Here is a 21,827-nt window from a genome sequence, read left to right as displayed (position 1 = left end):
AGACTGGACACCACAACTTCCACCTCTTCACTGTGTCCTGCTCCCTACTACACTGGCTTCTGTAAAGAGGATGATTGACTCACACCCTCCCCAAGACCTCTGGCCTTCTTCCCTGCCTTGTAGATTAGTGTTCCACCTGGGATAATGTGCTGAACACCTTTGATTGCCCCTTCAGACTGGTCCTACATCGTTTTCACCCTGTTGTGTGTCTCAGGAGGCTGACCAGTAAGGACTGCAGTAAGGGACTTTCTTGATCTCTAGCTTCCAGGTGGATCTGGTCAAGGAGAGCATTAGTGGGGGATCAGAGGAAAGGAGATAGTGAGGTCAGAGAGTATGTATTCCCCTGGCTCCCTCCTTGCCAGGCAGCCAGTGGCTGCATTCCTGCGAGGCCATCCCTGTCACCCAGTCTGGTAACTGCTCCCTCCTCCGCTCCTTCAGTCTCAGGAGTGTAACGGCGGCCCTGCCACCGCTGGTGCTGTGTGCTGCACCGTGCCTTGTGATGTCCCTTATTCCTACCCGGACCTTTGTACACAGCACCTTTATTAAAACCTCCTTGACTGTCCTGATGGGTTGTGCCATCTGTTCTCCCAGGACCCTGCCTGCTACTGAGGGAGATATGGCCCTTGGAACAGCCTGAAAGGCAGGAATCTGCAGCAGAAGGTGAGTGATGAAGAAATTGGGAAAAGCTGAAAGGACTTAATTGGGACAAAATAGGTGATAAAAAGCAAGCCTAGGTAAGAGAAGGATTCCAGAGGAGAAAGAAACAGAGACCAAGTGAAGACAGTGCAGAGGAAGAAGGCTAACGGTTGAGAGGCAAGGAGAGAAAGAAGACAAGGAAGAGGAGACACGGATGCGAGGGAGAAAGGAGCTCCGATGAGGAGAGCACAGACGGTCCCCGACTCACAACAGTTTGACTTACCACTTTCCAGCTTTACAATGGTGCAAAAGTTCTCTGCATTCAGCAGGAACCATACTTCAAATTTGGAATTTTGATCTTTTCCTGGCCTAGGGATATGTCCTGTGATGCTGGTCAGTGGCAGTGAGCTGCAGCTCCCCGCCATCCACGCTGTCACGACGGGGAACAACTGACACACTTACGGCAATTCTGTGCCCACACAACCATCCTTTTTAAAACAACTTTCAGGACAGTATTCAGTACATTACAAGAGATATTCAACCTTTTGTTATAAAATAGTCTTTGTCTTAGATGATTTTGCCCAATGGTCAGCTGATGTAAGTGTCCTGAGCACGTTTAGGGGAGGCTAGGCTGTGATGTTCAGTAGGTTAGGTGTTTCAAATGCATTTCCCATTTGTGATATTTTCAAGTTGCGATGGGTTTATTGAGATGTAACCCCACTGTAAGTTGAGGACGATCTGTAGAGGGAAAGTAAAGAAAATGAGGGAGAGTATGAGACAAGAAGAGGAACAGACAGAAAGAGACAGAGCAGAAGGCAGCAGAGGGAGAGCCAGAAGGTGAGAAATGGGGAACAGGGAATAATGCATGTCAGAGGGCAACAAATAAGCGGGAAGAAGGGAGGGAGAGAAGGAAGAGAAAAGTCACAGAAGTGGGAGAGGAGAAAAGAAGGTCACTCAAACCCTGTGTTCTGCCAGTGTTCACAGCTGAGCTGGTTCCCTTTACATACACCTTAAGACATGTACCTGAATAGGTCCCCCAGCCTCCCAGCTGCCACCTCACTCCCCTCGATACAGCAAGGAACGGGGAACTGGACAAAGAAGGGAGGATGCTCCAGAAGCCAAGTGGACCAACCCGCTTACCTCTCTCTGCTCGATGCAGATTTTGCAGAGCCACACAGAACGCGGGCGGTTGTTGGAGGTCTCCACTCCACACTTGGTGCAGATGTTCTGGGGATAAAACATAGCCCGATGCACACTCAGAGATGCCAGGCTCGGAGCTGCCAGTGGTCGGGAGCGGTGGCTAGGGAGGGTGGTAATGAAGCCCCATTCTCCCTTGGTGGACGTAAAGAAAGAGAACTCTCCTTTCCTCACCTCCCTTCCAAGACCAAGGCCAGTTAGAATAAAGTTCCAATCTGAGTCTTGATTTCTGATAACAAGAACTGGAGTCATCCCCAAGCACTGGATGAAGGGATTCTCCCAGAGTCCCTATGGGGTCTGAGTTTTCAGCATCCCATTCTGGGGAGTTCATTGACTTGATTTTTTTTTTAAAGAGGAGAGACTATATATCCATTTCATTTAGTACTTTATTCCATCTTTCTTTCCCAAATGAATCTGAGACAACCTAGACTATAACTGCATGTTCAACTCCTCAGGGAGAAGGATGTTACCTGAGTAAATGCCATGACTATGCAATGGAACATCATACTTTCGGCTGAGTTTCCTGGCAGCTAAGACAAATAGGAAAACCTAACAGGTCACAAAATTTCTCCCTATCTAGCTGACTACAGAAGACAGGTTTTTTTTTGGGGAATAAACTTTCCCCAATATTCCATTCTAAATGCTAGAGGGGACCCCAAGTAGGAGATGCCAAGTGGCATTATGGATGTCTCCAGCTGGGTTGTTCCCCTGAAGTCCCTTCCTGGGAATCAGACAGGCCCAAGGACAGCTGTGTTTCTGTCCTGGAATTGTCAAGTGCAGACAGCTTGAGGAGAGGGTGCAGGGTGGAGAGAGCATGGGGAGACTCCCCTTCAAGAATGAATGTTTCAGAAGACCAATGTCTAACTTGGTCTAACTTGGCTGGAGAGGGGCTTTTTAAGTGGCTTGTATTACAGCCCAGGGTAGAGAATGCTGGGTAAGCCTTCCACTCATGTGTACACACATGCCCGGCATGCCCTTTAGCCTGACAACTTGCTAAGCCACAGCCAGGATACTTGCAGGCTCAACCATGGCTCATGTCCTACCTCAGGCTCCCAAGTTCATCCTGGATGGAGCTGAGCTCCAAGGGAACAGAAGGGTCAGAGTGACTCCTAGGAGAGGAGCCAGGATCAGGATTACCTCGGAAGACAGCTGGGCACGGGAGCACCCCAGAAGGAATCACATACTGGCAACTCGCCTTCTGGATCCAAGCTCCAACCCCGAGACCCAGGGCCCCCAAAGGCTCAAGCCAGGCCTAGCACCTCTGCACGTGATGAGCAGGGAAGCAGGGAAGGGGAGGCTGATGGTACCTTCTTACAGTCCTCACACACCACACAGGCAGAGCCCAGCATCCCCAGCTGTTCTCCGCACAGTATGCAGCGGTTCACCCCGTCCCCAGCCACGTTCTTCCTCATGTTCTCCAGACGGTCCACCAGGCGCCTGGAAGCAGAGATGGGGTAATAAGGACCTTATAGGATGGGGGACCACTGGCATCTCCCTCAATATCTGGCTGATGGACTTAACTTTCTTTTAGTCATAGACTCTTGAGTGTCTGATGATGACTATTGGACCCCTCCCCAGAAAAGGCCCATGCACATACAATTCTGATATATTTTCAGAACATCATGGAACCCCTCCCATATCCCCCAAAGCCCATCTGTTCTACTGACTTCAGACTAAGAACCTTATCTCATCTTTTCTCACGTCACCTCCTCCAAGGAAACTGTCTTTTGAGCTCCAGATCTGTTTACCTAATTGTCTACATAACGTCTTCATTTGGGTCTCAAACCTGTGCTTTCAACGGAACACTTCCTCTTGGTCGCTCTCCATCCCCACCCCCAGCAAACCTGCTCCCATTCTCAGGAAATGGCCCCCCTATCTGCTAACTCGTTTTAACCAGAAACTTAAAGGGTCTTCCTGACCCCTCCTTCCCTGACATTCAGTGACCCAACCAAGTCCTAAGGTGTCTACCTCCTAACACTTCTGGAATCCACCCATTTCTCTCCATCTTCACCTCCACCAAGCCACCAACATCCCTCCTCCAGAGGGCTGCAGTAACCTCTTAGTCTCCCTGCTTGCACTCATTGCCTTCTGCAATCTGTTCTCCCCACCACAGCCACGGTGATACTCCTGAAACATAAATCTGATCATTCTCTTTAAGACCTTCAGTTGGTTCCCATTCCAAGAGGTTTCCATGGCCCGGCGCCAGATAAAACCTCCAACCTCTTCTCCCTCTTGGTCTTGCTTCAGTGTTCTAGTTCAGTGGTTGTCTAAGTGTGATGACCAGACCATCAGCATCAGTGTTACCTGGGAACTTGTACGGAAAGCAAATTCCCGGGCCCCACCCCAGGCCAACCTAATCAGAGACTCTGGCGATGGGGCCCAGCAATGTTTTTACAAGCCCTCCAGGGGATTTTGACAACAGTTTGAGAATCACTGCTCTGGTTATTCTGGTCTCCTTTGAGTTCTAGTTCTCCTAACTGCCTCAGTACTTTCGCACATTCTGTTCCTTGTGACTGGAATACAGCCTCGCCCAACATTACACATATTTGTGATCTCTCTCTCTCACACACACACACACACAATTTTTGTGTCTAGATTCCCCTTTTATCCTTCATATTCCAATTGAAATATCACCTCCCCTTAGAAGACTTCTCTGACCGTCTGCTTTGTTTATTCTAATAGCAACCCTTCTGCATGGCACTTGTACTATCTGTAAATAATTGTGGGGTTTTCTACATGAAGTAATTAGTTAATTAGGAGTCTGTATCTGGTTGCCTCTCTAGACTATGAGCTCCCCTGCGCCAGGGACATTGTCTGTCCTGTTCCCCACTGTGTCCCCACGGCCAGAACAGTGCCTGGTCCATAGTGAGTGTTCAGATGGGATGGTTGAACCCATGAATGAATGAATGAAGGCAGCCCACTTTCCAAATTTGGACCCAGCAAAACCAAGCTGAACTGAATGTCAAGTGACATATAATAACAGCTCACACTTACCTAGTGCTTATTACGGGCCTGGCATGGCACGACGTGTTTTGCCACGCAACCCTAGGGGGTAGGCATTACTAACTAATAAGCCATTTTGCAGGAAAGGAAAGGGAGCCACAGGGCAGTTAAGTGACTTGCCCAAGGGCACAGAGCTAGGAAGAAGCAAAGCTAAAACTGGAATCAAGGTCTCATGTGAGTTACGCTAGCTCCTCTCAAACTTAACGTGCACACAGTTCACACTGGCACCTTGTTAAAATGCAGATTCTGAGGCATCAGATCTGGGGTGAGGCCCGAGGTGCTGCTTTTATAGAAAACTCCCGAGAGATTCACACAGTGTTATTTGTCCTGGGGCGCACTCTGAACAGCAAGGCTGTGCAAAGTAACCACGCCCGTGGGCACTCCGGCTGTGATGTCAGGGTGGGGGGTTGTTTTTGATACTTCCCACCAGCCTGAAATCATCTCCTTTCTTTTTCCTCAAAAAAAAAAAAAAAATCCTTATTGTTCCTGTTCCGACCACAGCCAGTGGACCCAGATGGAGCCGGACTCTGCTCACTCCTCCGCCAACTGGCTCTCAGCTGTGGACACCACAGGCGTGAGAACCCCAGGGATGGGACAAGGGCACCACAGGCTGCAGAAGGTCCGTGGCCGCCCTGCCGCAGACACCTGCTGCCGACTCTCCCTACGGGCCCTCCTCGCTCCTGCCACCCCCTCAAAGCGCTCTGCTCTCTGCGTTATAAATAGCAGCTTCTGTGTCCGCTCAACAGAGAGCCACTCTGCCCGAGGAGGAGCCAAAGGCAGCCTGTGGGGTCCGGGACCTACGCTGCGACCCAGATGGGACGGAGCTGCTTCGGGAGGCAGGACTTCCCTTCCTCCTCCTCCTCGTCCTCCTCCCCAGCCTCCCCGTGTTTTCCCTAGAAATCATCTTTATAGGATGTTGGGAGGTGGCAGAAACCAGGAGCACCCAGTCCTCAGTCTCAGAGCACCTAGAATAACAGTAGCCAGCGTCCACTGAGCACTTACGGTGAGCCAGGCACAGAGAGAAGCACCCCACAAGGATTTCCTTCTTCCTTCCTTCCTTCCTTTTTTGTAGCTTTATCTTTTCTTTTTTTTTTTTTAACACCTTTATTGTGGTATGATTCCTGTATAGTAAACTACATATTTCAGATGTACAATCTGATGAATTTCGATGGATGTATCCACACTGGATTTTCTTAATGAATCCTTCCAGCAGCACTGTAAACCAAGGACTAGCCTTTTCCCCATTTTCCAAATGAGAAAAGTGAAGCACAGAGAGGTTAAGTGATGTACCCAGGTCACACAGCTGGGAGGTGGAGAAAACCTGGATTCAGACCCAGGCAGTCTGGCTTTCGAGTCCCTGTCCTTACCCACACCTTGCTGCCGCTGTCGCTAAGCAGAGGCACAGAGACCTCCTTGACTAGTCCAATCTCCACCCTGCTCGATTCTCTCACTGCTCGAGTCCCTACACCAAGGGACCGTCCATCACTGGTTAGTACCAAGTTGCACACGTGCAGTCACCCCAGCTGGTTCTGCCCCATCTGCCTCTGACTTCTCTGAGGACAAGACACAGAACAATTGTTCCATTATCTCGTTCCCCTAAAGGATCCCCCACATGGGGTTGAGAAATCTGGAATTTAGCCCTGAATTTTGCCTTTCTGGGCTTCAATTTCCTCATCTGTAAAAGGGAACTAAATCAGTGGTTGTCAAACTGTGCTTTATGGCACCCAAGGGTTCCTTAGAGGTTGTTTTGGGGCCATTCAATTTAGTGGTACAGTGGGAGTGATTCTGAGGGGCCAGAATATCGCATTTCATTAGAGCACATCTGCATTACCTCTTTCATTTGCTTGGACTGTTTAGATTTCCTTTGGGAAGTTGGTTCCATGGTTTAAAGAAACAGTTTGAAGTTGTCAGGAGTAGATAAATTTCAGGATGCCTTTCAATGCCATAGAATTACAAAATATTATGAGACAAGGAGGTAAGCTAAAGGAGGCAGGGGATGGTGACATATATTTTTCTTTTTCTATATACACCTTTGTTCTCATCTATTTTCCCCTCCACCCACTGCCCTAGCCAGAAAGTGGTTAGATTTTGCTCTTCTCATTCTATCAGTGGGGCAGGGATGGTGGGTGAAGAGTGGTTTCAAAACACAGAGAGAGCGAGAGGCTTGCCTTGGGTCACTCATCCTGGGCTAGAATCTAATTCTCTGCATCAGCAAAGCATCTTTGCTCGCCCGCCCCCACCCCCCACAGCCTCCTGCCTCAAATCAAGCTCTGCCAACCCAGCTCAGGAAGAGAGCACGGGACAGACTGTCCAAATCTAAACTGAGCTGCACATTGCTCAGGAACCTTAGAAGGCTTAACCTGCCTCCTCTCAGAAAATAAGGGCATGGATCCACCCACCACTTGCAAACCCACACTCTAGCCTTGCTACCAAGATGTCTGCTCCTTCTAGCACTCCATCCTAAACTCCAAAAAGCCCATTAACACGCATTGTACTGGGAGTGTCTCGTTAGCTTCGATCACTGGCAGCAAATGGCATGGAAAAATAACAGATTTAAGATCAGTATTCAGATGTCTCAGCTTAGAGGCACTTGTTATTTGTGAATAAAGTACAGACCAATACAGAGGGAGGGATGTGGCGTGGGGATGGGAGAGCCTCCTTCTCTGCTCAAAGATCGGGCTCAGCAGAAGGTGTCCTGTAGCCTGCCCGCTTGGACATCCTCTCTGCAGCCCCAGATGTTAGGACTTCAACAGGGAGGGGCCCCAACAGCCAGAGACATAAACTTGGAAATAAAACTTTGCAGGAAGCTAAGTCCAGATTATGCCAAGGAAGACCGCACGTCACAAATGGGTCTTCATCCTGGAGATAAAACATTTCCGTTCCTTCATCCCCAAAAGGAATGTTTGTTGTAACTAGTCTTGGCAGGAGAGACTATATGCATTATGAAAGATGTTTGGAACCTTCAATGCATGATAATCACCCAGAAAGAATTTTTAAAAATACTAACATATGAGGCCTCAATTCTTAAAACTTCTCAGCTATGGGTCTGGCTAAGCCCGGACACCAGTATTTCAGTATGCAGTCCTGTGGAGAGTAACCACATGGGGGGACGTTCCCCAAATGTGTGGTCCACCTAGATCACCTGGGGAGAGTATTCCTCATTCAGACAATGATTCTGTGGGACCGGGGTGGGTCCTGGGAGCCTTGCATTTCGAAGTGACTCCCTGTAAGATCCTGAGTTCTTGGCCACACTTAGAGAGATGCTGCAGTAAGGATAGACGTAACGGGACAAATCACACAAGTAAATGCTCTCCTTATTATGTTAAGTGGGGGAAAAAACCCCAAACCCAGGATGTAGAATTGTGATCACGATATGAGTTTGGGCTTGGAACCTGCTCATTTGTATAGTTTCATAGTGTGCACTGGGCCAAAAAAAAAAAAAAAAACTGGAAAGGAAACACACTGAAATGCAGTGATTACTGCCAGGTGGTGGGATTATGAGTAACTTTTATTTCCTTCTTTAAAGCCTTTGCGACTCTCTCCCCTTAAGCATTCAGTTAGCTGGACTCCTCAATACTTTCTTAACTTTATACAATAAACACATATTATTTTACATTAGAAGACAAAGTATATTTTTGAAGACAGCGAACATGTAAGCCAAGGTTAAAAGACGTGGCTTTGAATCCTACCTTTTATCCAGTCGACCTTGAAAAGGCTTTGTTCTCTGGGTGCCCTCTTTCCCAGACTATACGGTGAGGGGTTATTTGAGATGCCCCTCCAGTGTCCTCTCATGGGCAACATTCAGGGATTCTCAGATCCTGAGGCTGAAGAATCAAGGTTTCCCCTTGTGTTTTCAAATTGAAGCAACTTCAATGGCAAAAAGAAGACCTGTCTGCATTGGCAGGCCAGTTCTGTTTGCCCGTCTAATGCCTCCACATTAAATGCCCAATTAGCTGGACACGGTAAGTGGTGCCAGTCTCCACTTATGTCTTTACATGCCTGATTAACTTTATGACTACTACTCGCGCCCCAGATCCAGGAAACACATCCATCTCCAGGCTGGGTGCTTAAGGGGAACTGATGGATACTCAGTGAAGTTGGGTGGGCATCTCCCATTTCCCAGGATGCTCCAAGAGGGACCAGAAAGGTTATGTCCCCTCTTCTGGGCACCAGTGGACGACCTCTGGAGGTGATGGGAAGCAGATCCCCAAGTTGCTCTGAACTTGCCGTCCGAATCGATGCAGATGGGCTATTCATTCTTTTGACAAATATTTATGAGTAGCTACCAGACAGAGAGGACCCAACAGAGAGCAAAACAGATGAGGTCCCTGCTGTCATGGAGCTGGCGTTCTAGGAGGGACTCAGACATTATTCAAATGATCACACAGATCATCACAATTATGCTCGGAGTCAGTGCTCTGAAGGACAAGTGTAGGCAGCAGGTGAGCTCACAAGTGAGGGACATGAGCAGTAGGACGGGGCCTCAGAGGAAGTGACTGTTGAGCTGAGACCTGGGGATGAAGAGGAGCTGGCCCAAGAAAGAGGGTGAGGAAAGCACTGGAAGGAGAGGGAACAGCATGTGCAAGGGACCTGACGGATGCTTAGCAGAGCTGGCGGCCTGGATGGCAGGAGAGGAGGCTGAAGAAGTGGTCAGGGGCCACTCCATGCAGGGTCTTGGGTCTAAGAGTGGTGGGACAGCATGAAAGGGCTTTACACAGAGGAGACTCCACTTCCCTATTTTGAGACAACACTGCACGTAGGAATGGAGTCCTTGGGACACCAGAGCAGTGAGGGTTTCCAGTGCTGCAGTGGGTCCAGGTAAAGGGAGGCAGGCAGGTCTCTGGACTTTGTCTACACATGGGGCTGGACCAGGTCTCTTGAAACTACACGACTGTCCCCAACAGGTCTCACTAGGCAGTGGTGGAAGTGGACACTAGCAGGAGGGCCATGAAATGCCACTGCCCGCTGCCCTCAGGCCTCAAGGAGACACTCTGGGTGTCAGTCTCAGTGTTACTGTCACAGTCACCACAACCTGGTGGCTTAGACAACATATATTTAATATCTTAATAGTTCTGGAGATTAGATACCTGACAGGGTGTTGGCAGGGCTGCACTCCTTCTGGAAGCTCCAGAGGAAAATCTGTTCCTTTACCTTTTCTAGTTTCTAGAAGCTGCCCGCATTCCTTGTGGCCCCCTCCTCCACCTTCAAAGCCAGCTGTGTAGCATTTTCCAATCTTGCTATGACTCTGACCTTCCTGCCTCCCTATTATAAGGATGCATGTGATTACACTGGGTCCCCTGGATAATCCCGGATAATCCCCTCATCTCAAGAGTCTTAACTTAATCACATCTGCAAAGTCCCTCTGGCCATGGAAGTAACATATTCACAGGTTCCAGGGAGTAGGATGTGAACATCTTTGTTGCGGGGCAACACGTTATTCTAGATACCACACCCACATTCCTGCTCCGTCTGCCATCCGGGTTCTGTTTCCACCTGATTCAGGTCTGAATCAGATTCAAGTCTCCTCTCCGGAGCAAGGTTTGAGCAATTCCTCCCTGCCAGGCTGTGGATGTCAGACAAACCAGGCTTTGGACTCTGTGAGGTTCTAATCACCTTTTCCAGGTATCAACCTCAGGAAAATATAGATCTCTACACACATACACACACACACACACACACACACACACACACACACACACACACACACCCCTGCATGCACAAACACTTTCAGAATTTAGAAATATGAGGCAGTTTTGACTCCAGTGTTGGGATGTCCGTTCTGGAGTGACCTTGCCTGGGTCCACATTTGGACTTTGCTATTTCCTAGCTCTGTGACCTCAAGAAAGTTACTTCACCTTTCTGTGCCTCCATTTTTCATCTGTAAATTAGGGAAAACAAAGTCCTTGCCTCCTAGGATTATTGCAAAGATAAAATGAGAGTGTAAAATGCATGGAACACGGTAACTACTCAGTCATGGTTGCTGCTAATTATTTCTTCCAGAAACTCGTGGCTTTTATAGCTCACTGTCCTCACATTTTTTCTACGTAAACAGGGTTCTAAAATCTGCCCATGAAATCCATCTTTCTAAAGCTTTTAAAAGGGGCTGCAGTGACTAGAAACCGACAAAACTTGTTCCCAACTCTAAACACACACACACACACACACACACACACACACACACACACACACACACACAGCCCATGTACCCACATGTGAGCACAGAAGATGCATTCATGCACACGGCTGTACACACTCTGTTCTTGCAGGGAGCCCGGCGCCAGTTGGCTGCCTCGGGCAGACAAGGCTATAAGCCAACTGCAGACCTGACGGCTCAAGCTCTCTCAAAAAATCCAAACTGGTCTCGGAAACATTCAGGCAACTGCTTTCGAGCTTTCAAGCCAGTATTGCTGCAGTATCTCCATGAATGTTGAAGAGAAGGCTAATGGACATGCAACTGCTCCAGGAAGCAGGCTTACTGTGGCGCGCTGCAAGGCTGAGAACGACAATCTGCCTGTGAAGGTGTGATGGGTTTACGAACCGGCATCTGAATTGGTGAGGGAAATGGCAAAAAGCTGGAGGTCCGTCAAGGATGGGATGGGGCCAGGAGCAGGTGCCTTTAGAGCTGTGATCGACCGTGGTTACACAATGGTTTGTAAAACACAGCAAAGTGGGAGAGCAGATGTCATATTGTCTCTCCGTCTCTGTCTGTCTGTCTGTCTGTCTCTTTCTCACACACACATCCCATTAATTCCAGAATCCTGCTACTTTCCCCCTTACCCTAACTGCCAAGTTGAGGGGTGGTTATTACCATTAAGTTGATTAAAACTGGCATTTTCTGAAGCCTAGACTGGGCCATCTGCTGCGAGCAGGGACATGGATGCTCTGAAGGGGGCTGGTCTGAGACTCCAATGCCAGAGTCTCTTAGGAACCTGTCTTCAAGCTGCTCAGTCATGAAGCCACGTGGCTGGCGTGCAGGGTGTGTGAAGTTCAGGCTCATTAATTTCCACTGTTGTTTATTACTGGTGCTACCTGGGGAGCTGTAGATTCTCATCTCTCTCCTTGATGAATTGGTGAATGGGATTCCTGTCTGGGCCCCAGCACCTTGGGGAAGGGGGTCACCCTGAGTCAGAGTTTGAGCCAAGAGAGACAGACAGCTAGAGGGCACCGCTGGACTAGGGCAGTGAGCCCCGCAAGGGAGCTGGGTCATTTAAACTCAATAAGAGCAACAGTTATCAGGTACAGTTCTAAGCCTCCCCCTGCATCGTTTTCCTTAAGCCACCTACAGTCTGTGAGGTCAGGTCTATTATTCACTCCCATTTTACAGGTGGGGAAACCGAGGCACACAGAGGGGATGTCATTTATTCAAGGGCATGCAGCCCAAGAGTGGCAGAGATGGGACTGGAGACTAGGTCTAGCTACCCAGGTGCTGTCACCTGCTTTAGAAGAATGAAGCCTTTGTTTCATTGCAGTGCTTATAGTTGGGGCTCTTTCTGACCCCTCCACCTGCCGTTTCCTGTTGTGGAAAGTAGAGCTGATAGAACGTGGTGCTGAGGCCCGGAGGGACAAGGGTCACTGCGACAGAGAGAAATGAACTGTCCCACGTAGGAAGGAGTGTGTGAGACTGAACCAATTAACCCAAGTGAACATCTGAGACACCTTGTAAATCACTGACTTCCCTGAACCCCTAAAGTCCTGTGTCAGTTGTCTTCCGTACCTGCACCACCAAAAGGCAATGGGATTAATGTGGAAAGACCCATTCAGGTTCAAAGTCTGGTTTGGCCATGTAAAGGCTGTGTGCCTTTGGGCAAGTATCTTAACCTCTCTGAGCTTCAGTTATCTCATCTGTGAAGGAGAGACAGAAATCTGTCTCTCCCTGAAGACTTCATGGGGATTAAAGGAAATATAACATATTTGAAAGTTCCTAACACAATGAGTGGCTGTACGTGTTTCCCTCTCTGTAGAATAGCAGAACAGGACTCTAACCCTGGAGCCAGCCAGCCTGGGTTCGTAATCCCAGTTCTACTGCTTACTAACTGTGTGACCCTGGGCAAGTTGCTTAACCTGTCTGTGCAACAGTTGCCTCATCTGTAAAATGGGAATAATAATAGGGCTTAACGCATAGGGTGTTGTGAGGGCTACGTAATGAATCCACACAAAGCTTTGGGTACAGCGCCAACACGTGGTGCTTTGTAAGCCTGGGCTCTCATTCTTTCCCTAGAAGTTGAGTATGGTTGCAGGGAAATTCTCGTTTGTTTCTTTTTCCTTTTTTGAACCACTCAACAAAAGGACTAGAGCACTGGTTCTCAACAAAGGGTGATTTCATCCCTCGGGGACATGTGGCAACGTCTGAAGACATTTTGGGTTGTCACAGCTTGATGAGAGGTTACTACAGGCACCCAGTGGGTGGGAGACAGAGATGCTACTAAGAAACCCTACAGCGCAGGGGACAGCACCCACCACAGATAAAGATCTGTCCTTAGATGTAAATAGTGCTGAGATTGAAGAACAGATGAGGTCCGGGAAGCTGCGAGGTTAAAATCATTCAAGGAGAGGCGGGTTTAGGATTCATTCAATGTGTATTCATCAGCTCTTTTAGGCCAGGCACTGGGCTGCTTAAGGAATTAAGAAGGCTTCCGTTTTCATCTTGTACAAACAGATTCCATCAATTATTAAGGCTGGAGGGACATCAGAAGGCACTGATCCCATCCCTGGGAAAACTGAGGTACCACTCAGTAGCTCTCAACACTGTGGGGGGAGGTTCAGAGTCCCCCCAAACCTGATAAAATCTATGAGTATTTCTTCTAAAAATGCACACAGACACATGTATAACTATGTCTATGATATCAGGATGCCCCAGAAACCCTGAGTCCTACCCACAGAATGTCTAGGACTCCAGGTCAAAAAAAAAAGAAAAAATGGCAGAGGCGGGGTTCTTCCTTTATAGAAAGAGGAAAACACGACCTGGCTTAGTGTCAGCTTGTCAAACCATAGGAAAGATGCCTACCGAGTTAGATGCAGTGAATTCCAAGCATTATTACTCGCTTCTCCCTCCATCCACATTTTGGAAAAATTCTGTGCCAAAACATAGGGGATGGTGCAACTGAGACTAAGGGCCGTGATAGGATTCCAACAGATTCTGTCAACAACAGGTCTCCCTGCGTCTCTCTGACTTCCTCCTCCATCACAGCGTCTGGGCACCAAGGTTAATAACAAATCCTAATGACTTTTTCAGGGCCCATCTGCTGAGGGACGTTGACCTCGAATGGAAGCCACCCGGCTGCCTGTCCCCTCGGAGGCAGAATACAGGAGCAAATGCCTTTGTGAGGCTCTGGATAGAAAGAAATAGAATAAGGACACAGAGGAACCTACCACTGGGGGGAAAAGTAAAACAGAATAAAAACAAAAGTGGCACACACAAATTTCCCCAGGCAAATGATTAATTCCAGACTTAATATGTTCAAAAGCCCTGTGGATACCCTGTGGGTGCCTGTCACTCAAAAAGGCCCCTTCGCACTCTCTGGAGAAGCACTCAGCAGGGGTGTTTGTATAGCCTGGCATCTCTGGCCACAGCTGATCTGATGAGGGGTGGGGACTCAGGGTGACCTGGACCAATCAGGGTTCCTTCCCTGGGAATTTGGAATTAGGACTAAGAAGAGCTGTAAAGCTGGGGAGGGGGTAGCAGGAGTGTATTTTCTAAGATGGGGGGTGAGAAGCAGAACTTTCATGAGGCTGGGCTGTGTTCTTGCCCTTGGATCCCTTGAGATGTCTCTGAATCCTTATATTAAATCCCCGCTTTTGCCTAATGGGATAGAGTTTCCAAAAATGGCCACCACTAACAGCCTCCTTCCCTGGATGCATGTTTCCACAAGGAGGTGGGATCTGCTTCTCCTCTCCAACAATGCAGTGGGGTGATGCCCTACCAATTCCAGACCTAGCTCTTAAGAATCCTGGTGACTTCCATCTTTGCTCTCTTGGGATCCAGCTGCCATGGAAAGGAGTTCAGACTAGACTACTGAATCGGGAAAGATTCCATGGAGAGAGAGGGGCTGTGTAGAATGCCGAGGCACCGATAGGGAATCGGAGCTTTCCTGGCCCTTCTGGTCCAGTTCAGCCATCAGCTGAGTGCAGCTGAGTGAGTGACTCCAGCTCATGCCACACGGAGCAGAAAACCCACCCAGCAGAGCCCTGCCTGAAATCTTAACCCACAAAATCACAGAAAATAATATTCTGTCGATGTTTGTCGCCAGTAAGATTTGGGTGGTTGTTATGCAGCAGTAGAGAACTGAAATAACCTGGCTGGAATTAATTTCCCTTCGTGCGAGCTAAGTGTGCTAACTAGTATGGGTGGTCTATAGCAGTCAGGGCGTGCGTGATAAACTCTGAGATCCCAGCTAGCCTTGAATAAGGAATGTGAGGCAAAATGAGGCTCTTTAATGCGTTTCCCTTCTGGCCACCATCTCTGCCTCCAGGGATGCGGAAGACAGCAGAGCTGGGTTGTGGGCCGAGCGGTAAGTGAAGGTTTAGACACCCTCCTGCACAGAAGCAAAGAGGCTCCAAGGTGAGAACCGGCTCTGGTCTGCTGACTCGCCTGGAGGTCCCCGGGGGGCGGCTAACTCCAGCAAAACTGCCCCAGGGAGGCAGCACCTGCTGGGAGACCTGAGGGTGATTCTCCCCCTGGAACTCTCAGAGCCACAGGACCACTGGAGACCAGTACTCGCAGCTTTGAAGGTACAAACAGGTTAATAAGATCTGGAAGGAATCATGGGGCCGAAACAGAAGGGATTCTAGCTTCCAGCTCCCCAAATGTCCCCTCCGAACCTGAGCTCTAAGAATTTCTATGTTCCGCAGAGTCTAAGAATTTGAGGCCAGGCCTTCAGGAAAGGCACGCAATAGTTAAGAGCATAATCCTGAGAGTCAGCCAGACTGGGACATACACCTGGGCTCTGTCTGGCCTTGGACAAGTGAGCTAACCTCTCTAAGGCTCAGTTTCCTCACCTGCATAATGGGGATAATGATAGCACCAACTGAGACAGGGCTGAAAGGAGCAGTTCGTGAGTTAAATCCACATGGAGTTTTTAGGTCCAGTGCTGGGCGCATAATAAGTGCTCAATCAATAGAGGGTAACCCATTGTAATGATGGTTTATTATGTAAACAAGGATTTCACCTGTCTCCCAGATGACTTACTCAGGTAATAGAAAATAAAATCCAGCCTTACAGAGCTAGTGTCTGGATCCAGAAGGGGATGCAGATACAGCTGCAATTTTAAAAGATAGAAGGAGCTCATTTGCTCTGAGCAATGCCACCAACAACGTGGTACGGGGTCCTCCACCAGACACCCCCAAATACTGTCGAGTCAGATCAGGAAGGATCCTGAGGCTCAGACTGCCCTGCCTCGTTGGATGGGTGGGGGAACTGAAGCCCCCAAGGCTTATTAACTGAGCCTTAGGTTGTGGAGTGGGACCCCGTGGCACCCCGTTTTTCAGCCTGGCTCTGTGTCTGATGTGTTCTCTCCTTTCATCTGACTCCACTCTGATCCTCTCCAGGGGAAGCATGGGTAGAACAGGAATGAGGGCAGGTTCGAGCTCCTAAGACACAAATAGCACTGGGTTTGCCTCCGGCGATGCTACCAGTGAGGGCTGGCAGCTGGGAGGGTCCAGGAAGCAGCCGCAGCCAGAATCCTCCAGGATGTCCTCCCTACTCCAGCAGAAAACCTACTGTCTCAGTAAAGCGACACTCTGTCACCAAGGGCTTGGCCCCAGCTTCCTGGGAAGGCTCTCAAATCTCCTTCCAGGGAAGCCAGGGGCTTGCCAAACAGGAGTCTCAGACATAATTCTATAACAGAGGCCTTGGCCAGTGTAAAAACCTGAGGTTCTGCAGCAAATTCATCATTAAATGATCGTCACCATCAACGGAGCATGTGCTCTGTGCCAGGCACCACGATAATCCTCTGCAGGCTAATTAAGCACTCACCGGAAGTGTGTGCTAATGTTATCCCCATTTTGCAGATGAGGAAACTGAGGCATGGGGCGGTAAAGTGGCTTACCTGAGGTCACAGAGGGAGTTAAGTGGAGGAGCTGGAATGTGAACCCAGGTCTCTCTGACTCTGGGGCCCCAGGGAGGCCACTGGGCTCTTGTACCACATCACAGGCAAGACATGGGGGACAAGGTAGGGGACTCTTGGTCTAGAATGTTCAAACTAGAATCTGCTCAGTCCACAGAGACTCCCCTTAACTTTACACCCAAAGGCAGCCCAGTGGCCACGTTAAGGCAACGTGGTCAGCACCCCTGCCCACAGCTGACTGACAAGGGGTAGAATCTGATATAAACAGAAGCCAGCTGATCAGAGTGCCTTCTCTGGGAATTTGGACTCTTAACTATAAAATTCCAAACTCTCCAGCATCTTGGCCATAGGACATGGAGAAAGAAATGTGTGTGTGTTCAGGGGGAGATGGACAACATTGTCTATCGTGTTTACTCATTCACTCAACAAATATTTTACTGCACACCTACTACGTCCTAGGTCTGGGGATTCAGTGGTGAACAAAATAGGGAAGAATCTCTACCCTCAGGAATCTTATAATCTAACAGGTGGAGAGACACAATAATCTAAATGTATAAAATACGAAATGTTAGCAGGGGGAAGTGCTATGCAGGGAAAAGGCTGACAGGAGTTCTTGCTTCGAAGCAAGGATTTGGCATCCATATTCTCCCTTCCCGCAAGGCTGAGGCCCATTGTTGGTCGAAGTGAACACACACACACATGCACTCACACACGCACACACACTCACACACCTCTAGCCTGAACAACTCCTCACTCCTGATTTGCTTTAAAAAGCAAAATCAAAACTCAACCCTATAAGCAGACCCTTCCAGACCTAAGCCTTTAGCAACCCCCGAGGAAGCTGACAGAGGGTCAAGCACGAAGCTGACTCAGCCTGTGACAGGTTATTTGTCACTTGTCACCAGCACCTCTGATCTCCCCAGCCCACCCGGAGTCAAATTATCTGCAGAGGCTTAAATCAAAGGCACCCACTTCCTGTGTGTTCATAACATCATTTTCCATCCAAGAACCTTGTTAACCCCCAGCTGAGTGTGTGGGTAGGGAGATAAAAGGGCCCCCCAGTGCCCACATCAGCTATAAGCAATTGGTAAAGGCTGCCTCCCGGCAGCAGGATCTGGGGAGGAGGCTGGAGGAGGAGGAGGGGGCACCCCCTTCTCATTTCCCATGCAAGATTCAGTCCTGGAGGACCACTGAGTGGCCTCCTGCCTCCTGGCAATGGAAGTTTCCACCTATGCCAAGACTCCCTTCTCCTTACACACATTCGCCCTCCTCTTCTCCCAGGGCCCCCTTCCCTCTCTTTCCCCGACTCCCATGATCTCCCACATCACCCTCCCAGCTTCCCAAGCCCACCCACATACCCCTCCCTCCCCCCCATCACACCATCCCGGCTCACTGATGTGTCCCTCTCTGACACACGCACACATCACATCCTTCTCACATCCCGTGTCTCTCTCCCATACGTGTTTTTGTATCTCTGCCCTCCGAACCCCACTTTTCCCCTTCTTCCTACCATTCGTTAAACCACAAAGCATGACCAGGCCTGGGCCAGGAACCACACATGCTTCATTACACTCACTCCTTACGACCATCCTGTGGGCCGCTCACTGCTATTTCCCCCACGCTGTGGGAGAGCAAACTGAGGCTCAGAGAGGTGAAGCAACGTGCTCGGGGGATCCACGGCCGGCAAGTGGGGGGCTGGGATGGAGCCCTGGGCTCTTCACGTCCAGACCCACCAGGCTAACCTCTGCTGCCTCACACGCAGGTTCCCTTCAGGATGGATTTCTCTAATTCTCTCAAATAATTCCTTTCAGGTGTGCTCTCTCTTTGACATACTGTCTCTTTGACGCATCCTTTCTCCTCCTTATCGCCAATCTCCCATCCCCCTCTCAGGAGATTCCCCCTCCTCCCCCAGCCAAGAACCCCCCTCCCCCTCCAGCCCGCAGTCCAGTCTCTCCTTTACTCTCTTTTCCCCTCTCCCAGCTCTCCCAGCTCATGCAACAAAGATTCCAGTTCTGCCCGGGTGGGTGGCTCGGCATATCACAGATCACAGATGACAAGCCCCAAAGGCAGCTCATGCTGCCCGAGCCCAGCACACCCTGCCTGGGCAGCACGGCCCCCTGGCCCTTGGTGGCTCTCAGAACGATTGGGAAGCAACAGGCCTCACCCGATTCGCTCCTGCTCCATCTCTTCCATCTTCTCGGCACGAGCAATCACCCTGTTGATGATTTCCTTCTCCTCATCGGTCAGCTCTTCCTGCTTCCTCTGTCGGTCGGGCTGACCACTGGGATGGACAGACCATCCCGTCTGAAGCCTGAAAGGTAATTTGGGAAGGCGTGAGGCTGGAGAGGGAGTCAGCAGTGTGGAGTAGTGGTTAGGCTCTAGTCCCTGGAGTCTGGTAAACCTCAACTCAAATCCCTGCTGGGAGACTCTGAGCAAAAAATATCCATCTCTCAGAGCCTCAATTTGCTCCTCTGTACAATGGGACACACACATCTCCCTCCTAGGGTTCTGATGAGTTCATTTCTTAAAAGTGCTCAGCACATGGCAGGCACTCTGGAAGTGGCATTTGCAGGAAGTTCATGGAAACCTGGAGGATAATGGTGTTCTCAGGAAAAGAAGACTTCTACAGCTGCAGTGGAAACACTTCTGGGAGGGTGGTCTGAAGCCCTGGATCCTGGTTGACCCCAGCCCCCTCCTGGCACAAATATGTTTGGTTTGGGCCACAGATTTTTAAAAAATTAAGAGTGGGCAGTGTGCCTGAGGATGTGAAGGAAGATCAATATGCTAGCCAGCCTACAAGATGGTCCCCAAGGATCTCTGCCTCCTTCCCTACGTTGTCCCCTTGTACACTGAATCCCAGCTGGCCCTATGTGACCAGCTAAATACAATGGCAGTGACAGCAGGTGACTTCCAAGGCTAGGTCACAAAACATATTGCAACTACTACCTTGGTCTCTTGGGTAATTCACTTGAGAGGAAATCAGCCATCATGTCATGAGGACTCTCAAACAGCCCTGTGTGGAGAGGAACTGAGGCCTCCAGCCAACAGCCAGCACCAGCTTGCCCCTCCATTCATTTGCTGCCTTACAAAGCAGCTCAGTGAGAGCACCGGTGAGACACTGGGCCTCATACCCAGTGGAGACCCTTTCAAGGGCACCTTCCCACAGCTCACAGTCTGGTCAGGGGTACAGTCAGCCACGGGTCAGACCTGAAGCCAATGCCTTGCACCCCACCACACAACTCGCTGGGGTCAGCACACACAGGAAGTGTACGACTCCAGAAACATACGCAGGAGTGGGGGTTCCCCAAGAGGCCCTCCTAGGATAACTGCCTCCATCTGCAGATGAGCAGAAGGCCCGCTGGAGGCTGCCAGCCTCTCTCCAGACCCTGCCCCCTCCCTCTGCTCCAAAACACGCTGTTGACAAACACCTCATCCAGTGTTTGAAAATGTCACCAATTGATCTCAGTGGGGACTCGCAAGCCTCCTATGGATTTTCATGTTTTAATTTCAAAAGCAAACAGAGGGATATGAGATGGTTTTTCATACCAAAGCCTTTGCTCTCAAGGGAGAGCATGGCCCATCTGGGCCTCCTCTGGGCTGGGGAGTGCTGTGAGCATGGAGACTCTGAGGGTGCTCCCATGACAGGGCAGTGGCGCCCTTGCCTCTGGGCACAGGATTCCTGCTCCACGTCCTTAAGTCCAGAGTCCAGTGTTGGGATCTTATTAAAGTATTGGACAAGTTACTCAGAGAACCGTGTCTAATCCGGCAAATGCCCAGAGGGCCTACTGTGCGCCAGCGTGAGCCTTCCATGACCGGGTGGAGTTCAAGTTTGGAATCTTGTGTCTGTTGCTTATTAGCAGTGTGCACGGGGGCTCAGAACCACTCTGTCAGTTTCCAGATCTGATAAGTGGGAACGATGTCATGCCTGTTCCTGCTGGGACCCTCAGAAGCTACTCCTGACCCCCAGTGGCTGCATGATGACAGACTCCTGGCTTACGGCTGGGACAGGTCAGGGAGAGGAGGACTGGCCCGTCTCCACTCTTATTCACATACTTAGGACAATGCTTCCTGGAGAATCAGTGAAGGGCGCCTGCCTCCCAGTCCCTAAAACTGTCTAAGCCATCGTTTTCAACCTGTCATCTGGAGTTCCCTGGAGGGTCCTCAAAGGGCTGCAGGAGAGCGGGCCGTGGAGGGACAGAGTGGGCAGGGACCCAGGCCCTCCAGCCCTGATGACAATGCTGGGGTCCCAACACTAGCAAAGCAAGGATAACAGTAAAAGAAAAAAAAAAAAAAGAAAGAAAGAAAGAAAAGAAAAAATTACAAATTAAAAAAAAATTTTAGTATTTGACATTTAATAAAAGCATGAAATACGGTTTATTGCATTGATGACCGCAATACTTCACCCTTCTAGGTATCCATACCCTTTGCCCTATGAATTTGAAACTGCTCCCAGCAGAAGGTCAGAGGCTATTCCCTGCCCCTTGAATCCTGCCTGGACTTGAGGCTTACTTTGAGCAACAAAATGCAGGGGAGAGAGGCTGTGCCGTCCGGAGGCTAAGCCTGCAAAGGCCTTGTGCGTTTCTGCTTACCCTTACAGCCCTGCCGCCACCATAACAAAGAGCCCAGGACAGCCTGCTGGAGGACGAGAGGCATGTGGAGCAGAGCTGACTCACTCCAGCCCCCGCCGTCCTAGATCAGCCAACCCTTTGATGAGCGAGCCCAGCCAAGATCAGAAGAGCTACCAGGGAGCCCAGATTCCTGACAATAAACAACTGTCCTATGCCGCTGAGTTTTAAGGTGGCTTGTTACACAGCAAAAGATAACTGATACACTATGCACTCTGGCAGCAGCAACAAATTAAGTGAAGCTTGTTAAACCCCCCACATTTATTTTACAGTTTGGTATTGTTTTAAATTATGGTTGCATAGA

General features: G+C 49.7%; 1 protein-coding gene across 1 annotated transcript in view; it reads right to left on the bottom strand.

The window, feature by feature from the left end:
* Positions 1-21,827, bottom strand: part of RPH3A (rabphilin 3A) — an 89,454-nt gene that overhangs the window by 29,229 nt on the left and 38,398 nt on the right. The window contains 3 exon segments of the mRNA XM_014553655.2: positions 1,777-1,863; positions 3,141-3,270; positions 19,063-19,209. Coding sequence (XP_014409141.1) covers positions 1,777-1,863; positions 3,141-3,270; positions 19,063-19,209 — 364 coding nt within the window.

This window comes from Camelus ferus, chromosome 32 (assembly GCF_009834535.1).
Source record: "Camelus ferus isolate YT-003-E chromosome 32, BCGSAC_Cfer_1.0, whole genome shotgun sequence".
NCBI classification, from domain to species: domain Eukaryota; kingdom Metazoa; phylum Chordata; class Mammalia; order Artiodactyla; family Camelidae; genus Camelus; species Camelus ferus.
The sequence above is the reverse complement of the archived record's forward strand: the minus strand, read 5'-3'. Positions and strand labels throughout refer to the sequence as shown.